Raw genomic sequence first — 18,115 nt, forward strand, 5'->3', positions numbered from 1 at the left:
GTCTGACTCCGTGTGACCCCATAGATGGCAGCCCACCAGGCTCCCCCATCCCTGGGATTCTCCAGGCAAGAACACTGGAGTGGGTTGCCATTTCCTTCTCCAGTGCATGAAAATGAAAAGTGAAAGTGAAGTCGCTCAGTCGTGTCCGACTCTTCGCGACCCCATGGACTGCAGCCCACCAGGCTCCGCCGTCCATGGGATTTTTCCAGGCAAGAGTACTAGAGTGGGGTGCCATCGCCTTCTGCAACCCCAATGTTCACTGCAGCATTATTCACACTAGCTAGGACATGGAAGCAAGCTAGATGTCTATCGACAGGTGAATGGATAAAGAAGCTGTGGTAAATAAATATAATGGAATATTACTCAGCCATAAAAAGGAACACATTTGAGTCAGTCCTAATAAGGTGGATGAACCTAGAGCCTATTATACAGAGTGCAGTAAGTCAGAAAGAGAAAAACAAATATCGTATACTAACACATATAAATAGAATCTAGAAAGACAGTACTGTTGAACCTATTTGCAGGGCAGCGATGGAGATGCATGCAGGCAGAGAAAAGACTATGGATCCAGAATGGAGGGAGGAAGGAGAGGGTAGGATGTAGAGTAACATGGAAACACACATTATCATATATAAAACAGATGGCCAATGGGAATTGTCTCTCTTCTGAAATTTGATGCAGAGGCTTCAGAATCAAAGAGAGATGGGAATTTTGGATTTCGAACAGAGAGCCAAGCTGGCCCTTGGAGAGACAGCCTTCCGGTTCTGCCACTGCTTCTGGAAACTCGTTTTGTAGGCCAGGTGTACAGGGTCCCAGAGAGGCCACTGCGGGGAAGTGAGAGGCTATGACGATGCAGAGCCAGCACACTGGAAATTAAGTGGTTCATGAATGAAGTTCTTCTGAATTATTTGGGGGATCCAGTTCACTTCTAGTGAAGAGAAATTCACATAAAAATGAGCTAAAAGAACTAAACAGAATTCTTCCTGGGATAGGTCAAGGTCAGTGTTGAGGTCACTGGCAAGGAAGTCTGGACAGGCTTGGACTGAAGCTACTGTGTCTTGGGGAAAAAAGGCTTGTTTTCATTGCTTTAGTCATGAGCACACATCATGACTCCAAAGCCTGAAAGCCCAAAGAGCTCAGCAGCCTCTTAGGATGTCACTGTTTTTACTTTTAAAGGACAAAGAGGAAAGTTAGGACTAGAGCTTCCTATGAAGAGTGATACTTTCTCTTCCTTTGTGAGTTTACAGAGGTCATGTGTGTGTGTGTGCGCATGCGCGTGTGCGTGTGTGTGCGTGCGTGTGCGTGCGTGCCAAGCCGCCTCAGTCGTGTCTGCCTCGTTTTGACTCTATGGACTGCGCCTGCCCAGCTCCTCTGCCCATGGGGCTCTCCAGGGAAGAATACCGGAGTGGGTTGCCATGCCTTCCTCCAGGGGATCCTCGTGACGCAGGGACTGAACTGCGTCTTCTGCAGCTCGTGCATCGCATTCTTTACCACTGAGCCACCAGGGAAACCCGTATACACACACACATATATACACAGAAGTCTCATCATTAGATCAGAGCTCTTCATTTGCAGTTCCTAACTAATTTATCTTATTTTATGACTGCCTTAATTGGAGGGAAATGCTGGATTTCACAAAGAAAATGTAGTGGGGAGGGCTTCCCTGGTGGCTCCACGGTGGTAAAGAATCCACCTGCCAGTGCAGGAGACTCATTTAATCCCTTATCCGGCAGGATCCCACATGCCTTGGAGCAACTAAAGACCATCCACCACAATTACTGAGCCTGTGCTCTAGAGCCCAGGGACCGCAACTGCTGATGCCCCCAGGCCCTAGAGCCCCTGCTCTGCGAGAAAAGGCGGCCCCACAGAGCAACAAGAGGAGCCCCTACTCACCGCACCTATTGGAGGGCTGTGCAGTAAGAAGCCCCAGGACAGCCTAGATAAACAAACACAGTGGTTTTTTTAAAGAAGAAAATGTAGTGAGGTTTTTTACATAAAAATTGTTTAGAGAACATGAAGACAGGTTATTGTGGGAAATCTAAGTGAATCTAACTGACTAACTAAAGGCCTGGCCTTCTCTGGTAGCCAACACCAGTCCAAGAAGGAACTGCCTGACCCACTTCAGGGGCTCTTTGGCCCTTTTGAGGGTGTTAGTGGGATCAGGTGATGAAAGGCAACATGGACGGGCCAACCGGTTTGTTCAGCAAATACTCATGACCGTTTAAACCTACACAGAGTCTTCCTTTTTACTCACGTGATCATACCAGTGATTATATAGTAACCATTGCCATGGTAAAAACTCAAATTCTCAAAACATCCTCTGCGCTTTTTTACTGCTTCTATTTCTAGTTAGAAACTTCTAATCCATAGGATTTTCCTTGTTCAACCTAAGGTAGGGGTGAGGGAAGGAGAAAGAGAATTTGAGATCAATGTAAGTATCCATTATTTGGGGAGTTCTTTACAGATTTAAGCTATTTTATGAACAAGTGTGAATTAAGGACAATTTGTCCAACTATTTAGATATCTTTCAGATTGAAAATAAGTTATACCAATGTATAAATGTAATTTACCTTAAAGTAAGCAATCTAAGTTGTTATTGTAAGTGAAACTGTAAGAAGTTAAGCTTTAAGAAATATAGCGTCTCAGTGCAGAGTCCGTCATCTATGCTTGCGTATGAGCAGAAAAAATGGAGACAGAAGAGAAACTGGTATTAACACCAAGTTACTATTTAATTCTGGGACTTAACTTCCCTTACAGTTTCTTACGGGGCTTCTCCAGTGCTCAGCAGTAAAGAATCTTCCGGCAGTGTACGAGATGTGATGTTCAATCCTTGGGTGGGCAAGACACCATGGAGAAGAGCATGGCAACCCACTCCAGTATTCTTGCCTGGAGAATCCCATGGACAGAGGGGCCTGGAGGGCTACAGTGCATGGGGTCTCAAAGAGCAGAACACGACTGAAGTGACTTGACATGCACGCACGCAGTTTCTTACAGCTTCACACGGCCATTTAGAAAGCTGATGAGAAAAATGTCTAGTTCAGTGAATGCATGTTTTCTCACGAGACTTTTTTTCTAACTAGCCTCATATGCTAAATTATTTCTACTTCTTCAATTGTCCCAAGCTTCTGTGATCTCTACTGACAAACAGAAAACTGTTCAACTTTACGCTTTTTTGAATTTCTGTGCTTCCAAGTACAAACCAATTTCTTGCACATGCTGGTGAAGGGGTTCTGATAGCTGCAGGAGTCAAACAAGTGCTGTCATTGGCTGTGACCAAAGGGAGCCCCTGATGGCTGCGCTGCTGCAAGGCGGAGGCCTTAATAGAAGCCTACTTGCATTTCTGGACCCAACACCCTAGATATTTTCTTGCTAATTTTTATAATGAAAAAGTTCAAAAGAGGAAAAGTTAAAAGACTAGTACAGTGAAATCCCACACATCCACCCACCCATTACATTGGGCCATATTTATTTTGTTCTTTATTTTTAAAAACTTTTGGTTTTCCATTGGAGTATAGCCAGTTAACAATGTTGTGATGGTGTCAGGTGCACAGCAGAGTCACTCGGTCATACATGTGTCCACTCTCCCTCAACCTCTCCTCCATCCAGGGTGATACATAAGAAGATTGAGCAGGGGTCATATTTAAAGACATTTTTCTCCTTCCTTTTCTCTTTCCTCCAGCTTTCTGCAAACATGTGTGTAGAGATGTGTATATTTCTGCTGAGCCACTCGAGAGTACATTTCAGACACTAGGCCACTTCACTTTTCAGTACTTTTTTGCCTGCATCTCCAAAAGGCTGTTCCCTTACCTTACCACAAGAGCACACCTTGGAAAGTGAATGAAAAGTCCCTAGTTGTATTGAATACAAATCAGTTGTTCCCCTGGTGTTTCAAGTGATTTTTCTAAGTCTGCCAATAGCTATTTTTTGAACTGTAATCTAAAGTCTCTTTCATCTTCTAACAAATTTCTAAAATATTTTTTCTTTCCTGACTGACTTCTTGAAGAAACTACACCAGTTGTCTCGTAGGAAGCTCCAGATTCTGGGTTTGTCCAATTAATTCCTTATGGTATTTAACTTGTTCTTTATCCCCTTGTACTTTCTGTTCACTGGAATTTAAGGTAAAAGTCCTGATGAGATGTAGGCCAAACAATCCCAGCGGGACTATCTCATCTCACAAGGGATGTTGCATAACTTCATCATACCTGGAGGTACCTGGTTATCTGGTTATTAGCGATGTTAACTTTGATCTCTTGAGGTAGATGCTAAGCGTAAAACTCTTAGGAATGGCACCTTTCCCCCCATTCACATTGAGTAATATGTGAAGCAATGCTTTGTATTTTGGACATAATCTGTTTTCTTTCAATCTCTAATGATTTTACATTCCACTGGTGATCCCTGTGTGAAACAGTATTTCAGTAGGGGCTGTAAAATGGTGATTTTTCTAAGTCTTCCAATATCTCTACATTTTCATTAAAAAAAAAACAAAAAACAAAAAAAAACAAAAAACTGGCCATTCATCTGTAAACATCCTAGTACCTTAGTTAACACCCTGATGTTGATTCAGAATAAGTTACTGATATAAATGTACCACCTTATTTATAATTCATTCAAATGAAATGGCAGTACAACCTCCAAATGTTTTTCTATATTAGAATTTTATATCAAAAAGCAGACACATTTTTTTACTACATGGTTCCTTTGAGCTAAAATCTATCCAAGGAGCTGGGGATGCAGAGTGGATAAAAAGCAACACCCTCTGCTATTCCCAAGAGCTTGGAGCCTAGCCATAATAAGTACATATATATCCCTCAAAGCAGAGAAGTACAATTATCTGCCTAAAACTTTAGGTAGCCTTTCAGAAAAAGCTTCCTAACACAGATTTAGAAATCACTTGTGAAGTGAAACTTGGCTCAATCTCGTCTGACTCTTTGAGACCCCATGGACTAGCCCACAGAATTCTCCAGGCCAGAATACTGGAGTGGGTAGCCTTTCACTTTTCCAGGGGATCTTCCCAACCCAGGGATCCACCCCAGGTCTCCTGCATTGCAGGCGGATTCTTCACCAGCTGAGCCACAAGGGAGGCCCAAGAATGCTGGAGTGTGCAGCCTATCCCTTCTCCAGCCGATCTTCCTGACTCAGGAATCGAACCAGGCCCTCCTGCATTGCAGGAGGATTCTCTACCAACTGAGCTGTCAGGGAAGCCCCTAGAAATCACTTAGGGGGAGGATCAAAGCCAAGTTGCATACATATATATATCCACATATACAGTACCTAATTCACTATTCTAAAAAATTTGTAATTTAAAAACTTTTCAGCAAGGCCAACAGGACTAAAGTTACCCTCCTTCTCTGTACCCTATAATACCCTCCACTCTTTTTTTAAAGTGAGATTTTGCTTCTTCTGTAGAAATTCAATAATCAAAGCTCCAACATATACTGAAGACCAGTAGGGTTTACATTTTTCTCCCCTATGTGCCCCATGACAACTTGATGTACATTTCACTTCTAAGATATTTATACAAACACATACCTGTACCAAAAGCAAAGCAACAGCAAAGTATATTATAGCAAGTTATTTTTGTGTCTAAGGCCAATAAGGTGGTGTCTGGTTCTATCATTTTTCTTATGAATCAACAACTCACAGTGAACCAGTTGCAGAAAGCTGTCTTTGACAAAGGACACTTCTGGCAAAACCTAGCTTGGGCACAAACCAAACTGTGGTTTTATTTATTACTTTTGATTGGAGTACAATCGCTTTACAATGTTGTGTTAGTTTCTGCTGTACAACAAAGTGAATCAGCCAGGTGTATACAAACATCCCCTCTCTCCTGAGCCTCCCCCGACCCCCCACCCCCCCACCCATCTAGGTCATCACAGAGCATGAAGCTGAGCTCCCTGTGATATACAACAGCTTCCCGCTAGGTATCTATTTCACACACAAGTGTTAATATATCAATGCTATTTTTTAAATGGAAGTTTCATTTGCAAAAATGTCACTGACATTCCCAGATCTGCTAGCATATTAACTAACTACTCAGGAACAGAGTTAGGGTTGTCAGACTGGGCCCAATTTCCCTCCCTCACGTGGAGCGTAGCTCAAATGGTAAAGAATCTGCCTGCGATGCCAGAAACCTAGGTTGGATCCCTGGGTCAGGAAGATCCCCTGACCCTGGAGGAGGGCATGGCAACCCACTCCAGTATTCTTGCCTGGAGAATCACAGGGACAGAGGAGCCTGGTGTACTACAGTCCATGGGGTCGCACAGAGTTGGACAGGACTAAGAGACTCACACACACACACTCTTCCCATAGCAGAGTCATAACCAGAATAATAAATAGTTCTCATTTCATATACAGAAACTGCCAAGAGTTCGCCTTTATTTCACAAAAAACAAAGCTGAACTTCATAGTTTTCCATACATTAGAACGACTTGGCAATTTATTATAAAGACCCATTTGTGTCAGGAAACCTGTCGAGCAGGAAACCTTTAAGTGGGAACACAGAAGAGAATTGAATGCAGGCCCTTAACAGTGGTAAGCTGTTTGCACCGTCATTCTATTTTAACAGGTCCTGCTCTGTTGTACAGCTAGTTAAGGACTAATGCAAAATATAACTGGCCTTCTGGTCAGAAAATAGCCTATTCACAACTGGACAGTCAATCTTAGCCAGTATAAAAATTTGCAGTCTTACAGGGAGAATACCTTTTTTTTTAAAGGCCTAAATTTGATTACAATAAAGGATCTCAGACAGTCTCAACCCTCCCAGAAAGGTTCAAGAGCTACTGGCAAAAGATATTAAGGAATATTACTACAAAATACAGGCCTTCTTAGTGCTTCACAACAGTATGAGTTAACTACAGATGTTACACCGAATTACAGTTTAGATAAATACACGTTTATTTTTCACATCTTACAGTCATCTCAAGTGAAGGGTAAAGGAGGCTGGGCACATGAGGTATCACATTCTTCTTCAAATTAACAGCCCCATGATTAAAAGATTTATTTTTAGCTTTTACAATATGTATAGTTTTACTTAATGTAATCCTTTTTGGGTTCACAGTATTTCAGAATGCTTTAAGTTAAAGATCAGTGGATTGTATATACTTTGAAATGTATCTAACATGAGTCTGTTTGGGGGTGCATTATTTTTTCAACTGAGAAGACATTTATCCATATAGTGCTTTAGTAGAAGAGATGACAGGCTTCCCTGCTAACTCAGACTTCTCTGGTAGCTCAGCTGGTGAAGAATCTGCCTGCAATACAGGAGACTCTGGTTCAGTTCTTGGGTGGGGAAGCTCCCCTGGAGGGCATGGCAACCCACTCCAGTATCTTGCCTGGAGAACTCCCCAGGGACAGAGGAGCCTGGCAGGCTAAGTCCATGGGGGCGCAAAGAGCTGGACACGACTGAGCGACTAGGCACGGAAGAAACGACACCACTGACGCTGAATCAGTTATTCAGTTGCAGCTGAGACTGGAGGGTCTGAAGAGGAATTCATACATTTAGTCGCAAATACTCACCTGGGCATCACATTTGGAGATGGGAGTTGGCTAAGTCAGTTTGATGTTTTGGGGCCTTTGTGGGGAAAAAAAAAAAAGGGAGGCCTTAAACAGGTATCTCTAAGGAAACTCCTAGTTTTACGCTCTGGGCTACACTTCAGTAACATTATCAATATGCTCTGAATATTGAGAAGATGCTTCTTAGAGTCTACATTTCAGCTAAAACTACTTCTGTTAAGTCCAGGTCCTTCCAGGGCCCTACCATTCTGGAGGCTTTGGGATTGTTAAATTAACAGACAAGGAGGCCTTTAGACTGAGGTGGCTTTAATGACTTAGTAGTCTATGTAAGCAAACCAACACCTAAGTCAGAAGTGCCTCAAACTTAGGATGAAGGGACTTCCCCGGCAGTAGTGCTTAAGACTCTACGCTTCCAGTGCAGGGAGCGCACCGCTGGGTACCTGGTTTGGGAACTGAGGTCCCGGTGCCAACTGACAAAGAAAAAAACAAATCAAAACTCAAGACAACCAGTCATAAACGGCCAACTAGGCTTTCCCAAGTAAGCAACCCTTAAGCTGCAGCCGGTCAATATATTTCCTCCTTGGGACCTCCCCCTTCTCTCCCACGGTCTCCCTCAACCCCAGCTCCTGCTGGTGGAGGGATAACCAGGTCTCGGGTTGGTGCTGCTTGATTCCAATCAACTTTAAATATAAACTGTCACAATTTTTAACATGCCTCCATTTACCTTTTAACAGGATGAAGAGTTCAATTTCACAGATTTGCTCTTCAGTGCATTTTCTTTCTTGAATAATTTCTATTTTAATGAGAGAAAAGTTAGACATTTCTATCCATCCCCTGCCTCAAACCCCAAAATTCCCCAAATCCTGATGGTTCAGCCCTTACCTTCTTGACAATTTTTCCCTTTCCACTTAAATATTTATAAAATGATGCTCTGCTGATTATATGCATGATGTCCTTTTATGTGTACTGGCTTTAAAAAAATATGCTAAACAGGCACATGTGTATAAATTGGCAAAATCTTTCTTGAAAGACAACCGGCAATGCATAATAAACTCATACACTTTGTGAGGGCTCATATTCATTCTACGGATCTAACCTAAGGTAATAACCTGGTTTGCCTGTGTGTGAAAGGATATTCAAACTAGAGCCTATAATACAAACAACTGGTAACTAAAGTATCTAACATCAGAGGGAGTTAAGGGGTCCCATGCAGTACTTAATGATTTGGGAAGTTATCCTCAATTTTTGAGATTTTCTTCTAATATTTTTTCTACTTTATACAACGAATATGAGTTGCTTTCCTAACAAAGTAAATAAACCACTGGCTAATATGTTAATCTGGCTACCCTGGTGGCTCACTGGTAAAGAATCTGCCTGCCAATGCAGAAGAGGAGGGTTTGGTCCCTGGGTCAGGAAGATCCCCTGGAAAAGGAAATGGCAACTCACTCCCATATTCTTGCCTGGGAAACACCATGGACAGAGGAGCTTGGCGGGCTACAGTCTGTGGTGTCACAAAAGAGTCGGATACAACTGAGCGACTAAACCACATGTTAATTCACTTATTTCTTTGGCACATGTACTCACTGCTTAACATTACTGAAAATTTTGGTTTCTTCTGAAAATGAGATGATTTAATTACTGAGCTACACTGAAGTGTGTAAGAGTGGACATGTTCTGCTCCCTGCAGAGTCCCCCTGAAGGAAGAGTAACTTGCTGAAATAATACAATCTAAGGGATAGAAGCATCGTTTTCTGGTCATTGTCCCTGTTTCCAAAGGCAAATCATACGGCCTCTCTTTCCAAAGAGCTGTTCCTTATTCTGAATTATGAAGAGGCAGAGAGAGATATGAGGTACTGCAGCAAACACTTTTAATAAGAATACAAAATTCACACCAGAGGCACATTCTGGGGAATGTAAATGAACTATCACAAGTAGTAATTCTGCTGGAACAATAAAATAAGGCTCTCTCAGAGTACAAATATACAGGAGGGAATGATTTAAAATAGGTTTATGATTTACAGTCACATTACACTGTGTTAAGCATTGAAAACAAGCATATTAATTAAAAAGCCAGCTAAATGGCATTTGAACATATATAACAAATCTTACAGTCCATGAAGTTCTGGTATAACAGTAATTTTAAGTACTTCATTTCAACACAAAAGAAATGAACAGGTGAAGAGATGCATCTCAAGATATTAATTTATGACAAAAATCAGGAGAACTTATACTGAAAAAGGGTTACATTACTGATAAAATCACACAGAAGGCCATAAAACAAGACCAACAGTGCTGAGCAACTGAGACAGTACTGGCCTTTCCAGCCCCCGCCTTCTTGCTGCCACCACACTGACCCACGTTATTCTTCCTTTACTCAAGGCAAACAAGTCCTCCGTCTTCCCCTTTCGCAAAAAGAACAAAGAAAATCCAAACGGCAAATTCAAAGTTGATTTCTCCATAAACCTTAAATGTGCTCAATGAATATAAAGAAAATTCAACATTTATACACAGTGCTCCTTTCCAAGGAAGGAACAGCCACATCAAACATTATCTGAAAGGGGCTTCTTTATGGATTTATGTACACTGGTTGAATGAGAATTACTATATCTGAGAAGGCACATATCTGTGATTTAAGGCTTAACCGGTATTGTTACATATGGAAGTCAGTGAAAGCTGTCTAGGAATTCACTTCTGTCAAAATGGAATTTACCCAAAAACTAGCTTTCTAATAAGCATAGATTTCCACTCTAGAAACTATTCAGAATTTCTACTTCCAGATCCATCTGTCAAAAAATTCTCTCAATCAGGTTTCATTATGAATCAAAAGAAACTGCTAACAGAACCGCTCCATGACTTTGGGTGATGCAAATTCTTAAGTTCAAAAGCCTCAAAGAAATGACAGTGTGATTCCTGCGTCTTGAAGAAAAAGTCTAAACAAAACTACAATGGTACAGATTCATTTTTAAAAAGGTATCTGCCACAACTCCACAAGCCAGTCAGTCATTCATCAGAGCTGCCGCCTCTGTGTGGGTGCTGCAGGAACACCATATAATATTACTCTGCAAAATAGTCTCTTTTTCTCTTTAAGACAATACATGAAAATGACTCTCTTAAAGATGTTTAATATATTCTTATATAAAATATCTGATGTTGATACAAATCATGTAAACCTTCCTTTGGAAAAGTTACAACTGGTCCTCATGTGCAGGACCAAAAACCTTGAATTTTTATCTTGTCAGTGCAAATCTATATTAGGTGTTTTCAAACTATAGAAACAGCCATCAACCCTCACAATACAAAAGGATTTCTCAAAAAGGAAGATTATTGTGTTCAGGTTATAGAAATTATGTTTACATTAAAACCACCCACCTTCCCATCAAATCTAACAGCTCAATTGTTAAAGTATGAAAAAGGGAAAAATTAAAGCTGTTTGTGCAAGAATCACTACAATGGTTGTCATCCCTTCCCTCTTCCCCCAACTTCGCTTAATTCTTACTAGGTTTGTTTAGAAATATAACAATGTGACTTTCTCTTTGTCTCCAGGTGGATTTTACTGTTCTTCAAGCCAAGATGGGGCGTCAACTCCAGGGGTTTTCAATTTGATATGGAACTGTTTAAGTGTCTGTTCAAGCTGCTTCTGATTCCCGGCAAAGTAAGCGGCAATGGCATTGTGAAAAAGGACCAGCTGATTGTGTAATACTTTAACCTGTGAACAGAGGAGAGTTATAAGAACGAGCATGAACACCAATGATAATAAAATATAAGGTGGTTTGTTACACGTCTTAATGAAAGAGCATCTCTCTCCTGAGGAAAACTTGTTTTGACGAAGTATTTCACACACCCCAACTGTAAACTGCTTTGCAAAGTCACTGAGCCTTTCATAGCTTTTTACCTTCCCTGAAGGGAACAGATCAGCTTAATAAGATGCTAACCGTATTCAAATATTACTGAGCATACCTTAATTTAAAAGTATCAGTAGGTCCCTCTTTAAGTATGTCCAAAGTCAAAGAAGCAAAATTATATATAAATAACTACTATATGATATATGAGCTGTGCCAAGTATGGACATTAAGGCTACACTTTAAGTGAAAACTGAGTATTTAAAAGGCTGGATACCTTTCACTAGTGCTGTTCTCTGCAAAGATTGAAGAAGTGATGGCAAGAGCCGCCCTGAAAGGCAATTTACTTAAAAGTTCATATACTCCTCAGTTATTTTCAACTGCTTATTACTTCAAATGATATGGGTATGTTTTAACCAGGTAACACTATTTCTATGACTCTTCTATTTAAAATATCACAAAGATATTATGAATGAAGTGTTTCCTCAAGTCTTATTTATAAGTATAAACTGTTCAACAATAAAGCATAAAATTTACCCATCCAGTCCAATATTCACTAAAACTGCACTTTTAATAATAATTTTTAATGATGTAAAAACATCTGAAATAGGATATAACATATATGATATCTGTATTCACTATTAACACAAATGCAGAGTCTCTAGCCATTTCTCTGTCTATGTACCTCTATAAAGGAAAACACTTAATATATTTATATTGGACAGTTTTGATTTGTAAAGCCTTTATTTTTAAGATTAAAATATTGTAAAAATGGCATATGCTCAAAATTATAAAGTCAAGTCTCCACTCTGCATTTATTCCTCTCCTTCCCACCCAAGAGAATCACTGTCAGCATTTTACTGTGTGCCCGTTGAGAAATTTTCTAGGGCTATATACAATATTTAAAAACATAAATGGACTGTATTATGCACACTTAGGGCTTCCCTTGTGGCTTAGAAGGTAAAGAATCTGCCTGTGATGCGGGAGACCCAGGTTTGATCCTTGGGTGGTGATGATCCCCTGGAGAAGAGAATGGCTACCCACCCAAGTATTCTTGCCTGGAAAATCAGTGGACAGAGGAGCCTGGCGGGCTGCAGTCCATGGGGTTGCAAAGAGCTGGACACGACTGATTAACTAACACTTTCACTTTCTACACACACTTTCAGTAACAGATTTTTACTTAAATTATCTTTGAAAACTTTTTACTTCATTCACTTATTCATTCAACAGAGATTAAGTACCTCCTAAAAGCCAGGTACTGTTCTAGGAGATACAGAAAAACATTCCTTCCCTCCCAAGCTTACATTCTTTTCTTAAAAATTTTATTTATTCACTCTAATTGGAGGCTAATTGTTTCACAACACTGTAGTGGTTCTGCCGCACGCTGACGTGAATCCGCCACGGGTGCACATGTGTCCCCCATCCTGAGCACCCCTCCCACCTCCCTCCCCACCCCACCCCACCCCTTAGGCCATTCCAGCGCGCCGGCCCGAGCATCCTGTCGCACGCATCGGACCTGGACTGGCGATCTGTCTCACATATGGTAACATACAGGTTTCAGTGCTGTTCTCTCAAATCATCCTACCCTCCCCTTCTCCCACAGAGTCCCAAAGTCTGTTCTTAACATCTGTGTCTCTTTTGCTGTCTCACATATAGGGTCATCGTTACCGTCTTTCTAAATTCCATATATATGCATTAGTATATTGTATTGGTGTTTTTCTTTCTAACTTACTTCACTCTGTATAACAGGCTCCAGTTTCATTCACCTGATTAGAACTGATTCAAATGCATTCTTCCAAGCTTACATTCTTAAGGGATTGGGAAGGTAGGAGGCAGGTAAGAAACAAAAAAGTACTGACCCCAGGGAATGAATAGCTCAAGCCTTGAGAAGAAGATGGGTTAACATTCAGGGCATCTGAAGCTGCCGATTCAACTGAAGTTGTTTAAAAAAATAAAAGGAATTTTTTTCCTTTTTCTCTGACAGAGATAAGAAGGTTTCTGGCAAGGAGATAGTTTAACAGGGCCAGATAGCATGAAATGATGACAACTAAAAAAATACCTTGAATCCACCTGGTCAGAAATTTAAGGCCTGCAGCCTTCCTCCATGAAAGGCTTTGGTACCAGGTATAAGGACAACACAAAACCTTTAACACTGTGTATCAGGTGCTGGCCTAGGATGCAAGAACATGAGGGTAACTGGAGCAGAGAGCAGTAGAAAGCGATGATTAATATGATAAACGGGCAGTAAAAGTACATCTTGTTAACTTAAAGGCACTTGTGGGGAGAAGAGGGTTTTTTCCAGAAAGGCTGAACGAGAACATTGGGATGGCAGAACCTGGCCCTCTGGTTCTGAGATAAGAGGGACATTGACGGACCTCCACTCAGGGGCAACTATTCAGGAGACAGTATGATCATAGGAAGTGCAGGTTCCGAGAAGGCAACTGGGTTTCCCTGGTGGCTCAGATGGTAAAGAAGCCACCTGCAATGCAGGAGACTCTGGCTCGATTCCTGGGTCAGGAAAATTCCCTGCAGAAGGGATAGGGTACCCACTCTAGTATTCTTGCCTGGAGAACCCCCATGGACAGAGGAACCTGGCGGGCTACAGTCCATGGGGTCGCAGAGAGTTGGATGCAACTGAGCGCCGAAGCACACAGAAGGCAGTCAGGAGGTGAGCAAAGTATACTGTTATAATTAACTTACAACAACGGCTCCCATCAGCCCTCTCAATCCACACCCTTGGGGAGGCTTCTACAGTGACAATGAGCTGAGCCTATAAAACCTGGAAAATGAGGCCTAATAAACAAGTGCCAGCCATGTGGGATTACTGCTACTGCAATGTGAGGAAGCTCCGTTTAGCCTCCCTTCTGGGTGAAAGCCCACAGGGACAGAGGTCCAATGGTTCCAGCTGCTCCCAGAGCCCAGGCAGCCTTCCAGCTGAAAGCCACCAGGCAACTGTGGGAAGTAACAGAGCTCTAGGTCACCAAGTTGTGGGTGTTTTTGTTAGGTAGCAAAAGAGATGCATCATGAAAAAGGTTAAGAATGTGCTCTCCTAGGAATTAATAAGGATTTAGAAAACACAGTGAAAAGAAGGAAAATTAGAGGCAGAACGATAGGCCTAGAAGGAGGAAAAGCTAATAAGCAGGGTGGTTGTGATACATGAGAGAAACTACGAGAGAAAGCAGCTGTGGAACAGATACTCAAACAAGTCAGGCAAAACTGACACGGAGAGACTAGCGCAGTTACGCAGAAAACCGACACGGAGAGACTAGCGCGGTTACGCAGAAAACCGACACGGAGAGACTAGCGCGGTTACGCAGAAAACCGACACGGAGAGACTAGCGCGGTTACGCAGAAAACCGACACGGAGAGACTAGCGCGGTTACGCAGAAAACCGACACGCAGAGACTAGCGCGGTTACGCAGAAAACCGACACGCAGAGACTAGCGCGGTTACGCAGAAAACCGACACGGAGAGACTAGCGCGGTTACGCAGAAAACCGACACGCAGAGACTAGCGCGGTTACGCAGAAAACCGACACGGAGAGACTAGCGCAGTTACGCAGGCAGCTGGAGAAGCCCCAACAGGGGACTGCAAACAGAGGGAAACCTAGGGAGCTTTGGGAGGCTGCTGTGAGTTAACGATAGCTCAAGAAAGCTCTCAGAACAGCATGGACAGAGCAGCTTGCTTAACCATAAAAGCATGAGATGTGCCCCCACATCATTAAGTGAAAGAAAAAATGCTACCATCCTTCTGCTGACTTCCTTTGATTATAAAAATGCAGCTGCTTAATTCTGGGGCACAGGCCTCTTGACTGCCCAGCCGCATCTCTCACAAGCATCCTCTATCAATACCTCTACTACTTCTTGCCTATTATTTTGCCTCTTGCTGGATTCCTTCTGCGCTGAGACACAAAGAACCTGGGCCTGAGTAAGTCCAGTCACCAGGGGAGTGATTCTAAAAGAACATGGGTCTAAAAGAAAGTCCCAATCTGAGTCACATGGTTTCAAAACTGCTACTAACCAGCCTCAAGACCTAAGTGCAGTTTATGAGTAAATGGAATATGGATTCTTTGAGAACTTTTATTTCCGATTTTCTGGTCAGACTTGCATTAGGCATAGTTGATACTGGGCACAGCCTCCCCAAATCTGTATTTGTTATTCATCTAGATCCTTAGTAAAACATCCCTATTACTAGTACTGTTCTTTTATAGAAACTGCCAGGAGCGCTCTGGAATCAGGAAGCATGTGTGCCAGGCCTGGCTGCCCCACCTTGCAGTGGTATCAGGCACAGGGTCCTTCTAACTTCACTGGCCAAGGTCTTCACCTGTCTATTAGGGCTGCCATTACCAAGAACTACGTTTGTAGTGCTGCGGAAAGGTTAAACGAAATGAGATACTACCTAGCACACTGTCTGACACAGAGTAAGTACTCCTTTGATTTCAGTGGAATCTAAATTTACCTATTTGACGGTTTAAGCCTCCAAATGACATTGACTTTTTTTAGTGAGATAAAATTTCCTTTATTTAGAACCCACTGATTTGGAACTTGTAAGAGTGTGATCCTGTGATTTATAATAAGAAATACATACTGTGTTTTGATCCCATTCTAGGCACAGAGCTCCTAAAACCTGTTAATCTCCTAAGTGATAAGAGCCAAGGAGGCATCTTTAGTTGTAATATTTGGTCTCCGGTTCAGTTCCTGAAATAGTCCCAGAGCTATTAAAGGTGAAAGGAGTCTCTCGTTATTCACAACAAGCACTTTTCAACCACAACAGCCTTTATGTTAATAAGATTCCTGGAAAGCCCCTAGATAACCATTGCTTGAGACTGGTTGCCAGGGGAACTAAACTGTGACTAGGTGGGAATTTTCACCCTCACCCCCCAACCTCTGGACAATTACTTAATCAGCCGTGCCCACGCAAAGAAGCCCATGTGAAAATCCCTGCAGTAGCCAGTCTGGACAATGTCTGGGCTGGCTGACGCATTCACAAACAAGGAGGGTGGTGCCCTCCAAACCCCACGGGCACAGGAGCTGGTGTTCAGACCCCTTCCAGACCTTGCCCAATGGACGTCTTCATCTTTAACACTTCTGTAATGAACTGGTGATGTAATAAGTCAACTGCTTCCTGAGCTCTGTGAGCTGCTGTAACAAATGACTGAGCTTCCTGAGGGGGCTGTGGGAACCCACTTTACAGCTGACCAGTCAGAAGCACAGGTGATGCCCCAGAGTTTCCAACTGTGTGCACAGGTGGTGCTGAAGGGTGTGCCACAGGGTCAGAAGTCAACTGAATTTCAGGACACCCAGCTAGTGTCCAGAAAATCAGAGGACTGTCTGTGTGGAAGAAAGATACCCACATACAACTGATGTTAGAAAAGTGTTGTAAGTGAAACAAGAATCAGTTTTTTGCTTTTCAAAGATAGAAAGTGATGTGAAGTTTACCCAAGCACAATGAAAAAAAGGTGTGCGCTAAGCAAATAAACTTTGTTGACAGGAGTGCACGGACACAACTGGTTTATCCACACTGCCTGCCTTGACAAGGCCTTCAGTCCAAGCGCAGAGATGCTTTAGAAGGAATTCTTCTGCCAGATGGATCATCTCAGAAGAACCTCTAAGGGTCCCTCTATAATCCCACGATTCTGTACTTCTGAAATGAACACATTTTTCAAGCACCAAGAAGGCACTTAATTTCTTCCTAACTATCCTTTGGTTAACAGCATTCAAGTTAACAGTATTACATTAAAAATTTCTTTACACATTCTTAATACAGACTTTAATTAATCCATATTGATCTCGTTTTCTATGTCTAGATAGAAAAGTTTTGCATGGCAACCACTTTTAAAAACAAGCTTTAAAATGAAAACTGATTTGTCTAAGTATCTGCTAAGATAAGGTCAAATGATTAAAGTTATAACCTAGGTTTACCTTACATGAGTGGAGTTTGATTTCAGGACCAAATCTTTCCCCTGTAAGCCACCAGAATCAACAAAAACTGTTGTTTTGTCGCTAAGTCATGTCTGACTCTTTTGCGACCCCACAGACTCAGCCTGCCAGGCTCCTCTGTCCCTGGGATCCCCCAGGCAAGAATCCTAGAGTGGGCTGCCATTTCCTTCTCCAGGGGATCTTCCCGACCCAGGGATAGAACCTGCATCTCCCGCACTGGCAGGCGGATTCTTTACCACTGAGTCACCAGGAATGCCACAATGAAAATCACAGCTAGAAAAAAAAGAGGTAAAACAGAACATTACAGGCTAGGTCTCATTTGATTCCTATTTACGTAAAAATGTTTTCTAAAACTGACCTGTTCTCAGTCACCTCTGCCAGTGTGACTGAGTTTCAGATCTCTTCTGGAGACTGTCAAGGACCGGTCAGAGGAGAGCTCTGAGGGCAGTATACTGGGACAGAAGGGTGGGAAAGTTTCCAGGTATCAAAGAACTTCTTAAAGGTAAACAAGCATAAGTTATGAAGAAGAGACTGTTAGATTCAATTACTTTAAAATCTGGAATTCCTATTCACCCAAAGACAGTGAAAATACAAGCTACAAAAGTGCGGAAGGGGTCTGCATTACAGGCTCTGACAAAGGGTACATATGCAGAAAACGGGAAAGACTCTCACACACCAACAACCCAGTCAAAAAGAGCGGGTAACATGGATGTGCGTTTCACAGAAGAGGAAACAGAAGTGGCCAGTTAAATCTGAAAAGACACCAGCCTCACAAGAAAACAGGGAAACGCACATTAAGACTGAAGTAAGATGTTATTTTGTATC

At 42.2% G+C, this 18,115-nt stretch overlaps 1 protein-coding gene and 1 long non-coding RNA gene across 19 annotated transcripts in view; one reads left to right on the plus strand and one right to left on the minus strand.

Moving 5' to 3' along the window:
* Positions 1-2,343: 2,343 nt before the first annotated feature.
* Positions 2,344-11,220, plus strand: LOC138422157 (uncharacterized). Its single transcript, XR_011249762.1, has 2 exons — positions 2,344-2,431; positions 11,056-11,220. It is a non-coding gene; the product is annotated as an uncharacterized lncRNA (long non-coding RNA).
* The window catches only part of ARFIP1 (ARF interacting protein 1), a 140,038-nt gene continuing 131,281 nt past the window's right edge, over positions 9,359-18,115 (minus strand). For all 18 annotated transcript variants that reach the window (XM_069556679.1, XM_069556678.1, XM_069556676.1 and 15 more), the window contains one exon: positions 9,359-11,218. In XM_069556679.1, coding sequence (XP_069412780.1) covers positions 11,063-11,218 — 156 coding nt within the window. In that variant the 3' untranslated portion in view covers positions 9,359-11,062. The remainder of the gene's footprint in view (positions 11,219-18,115) is intronic.

Source organism: Ovis canadensis, chromosome 17 (assembly GCF_042477335.2).
Source record: "Ovis canadensis isolate MfBH-ARS-UI-01 breed Bighorn chromosome 17, ARS-UI_OviCan_v2, whole genome shotgun sequence".
Classification (NCBI taxonomy): Eukaryota; Metazoa; Chordata; class Mammalia; order Artiodactyla; family Bovidae; genus Ovis; species Ovis canadensis.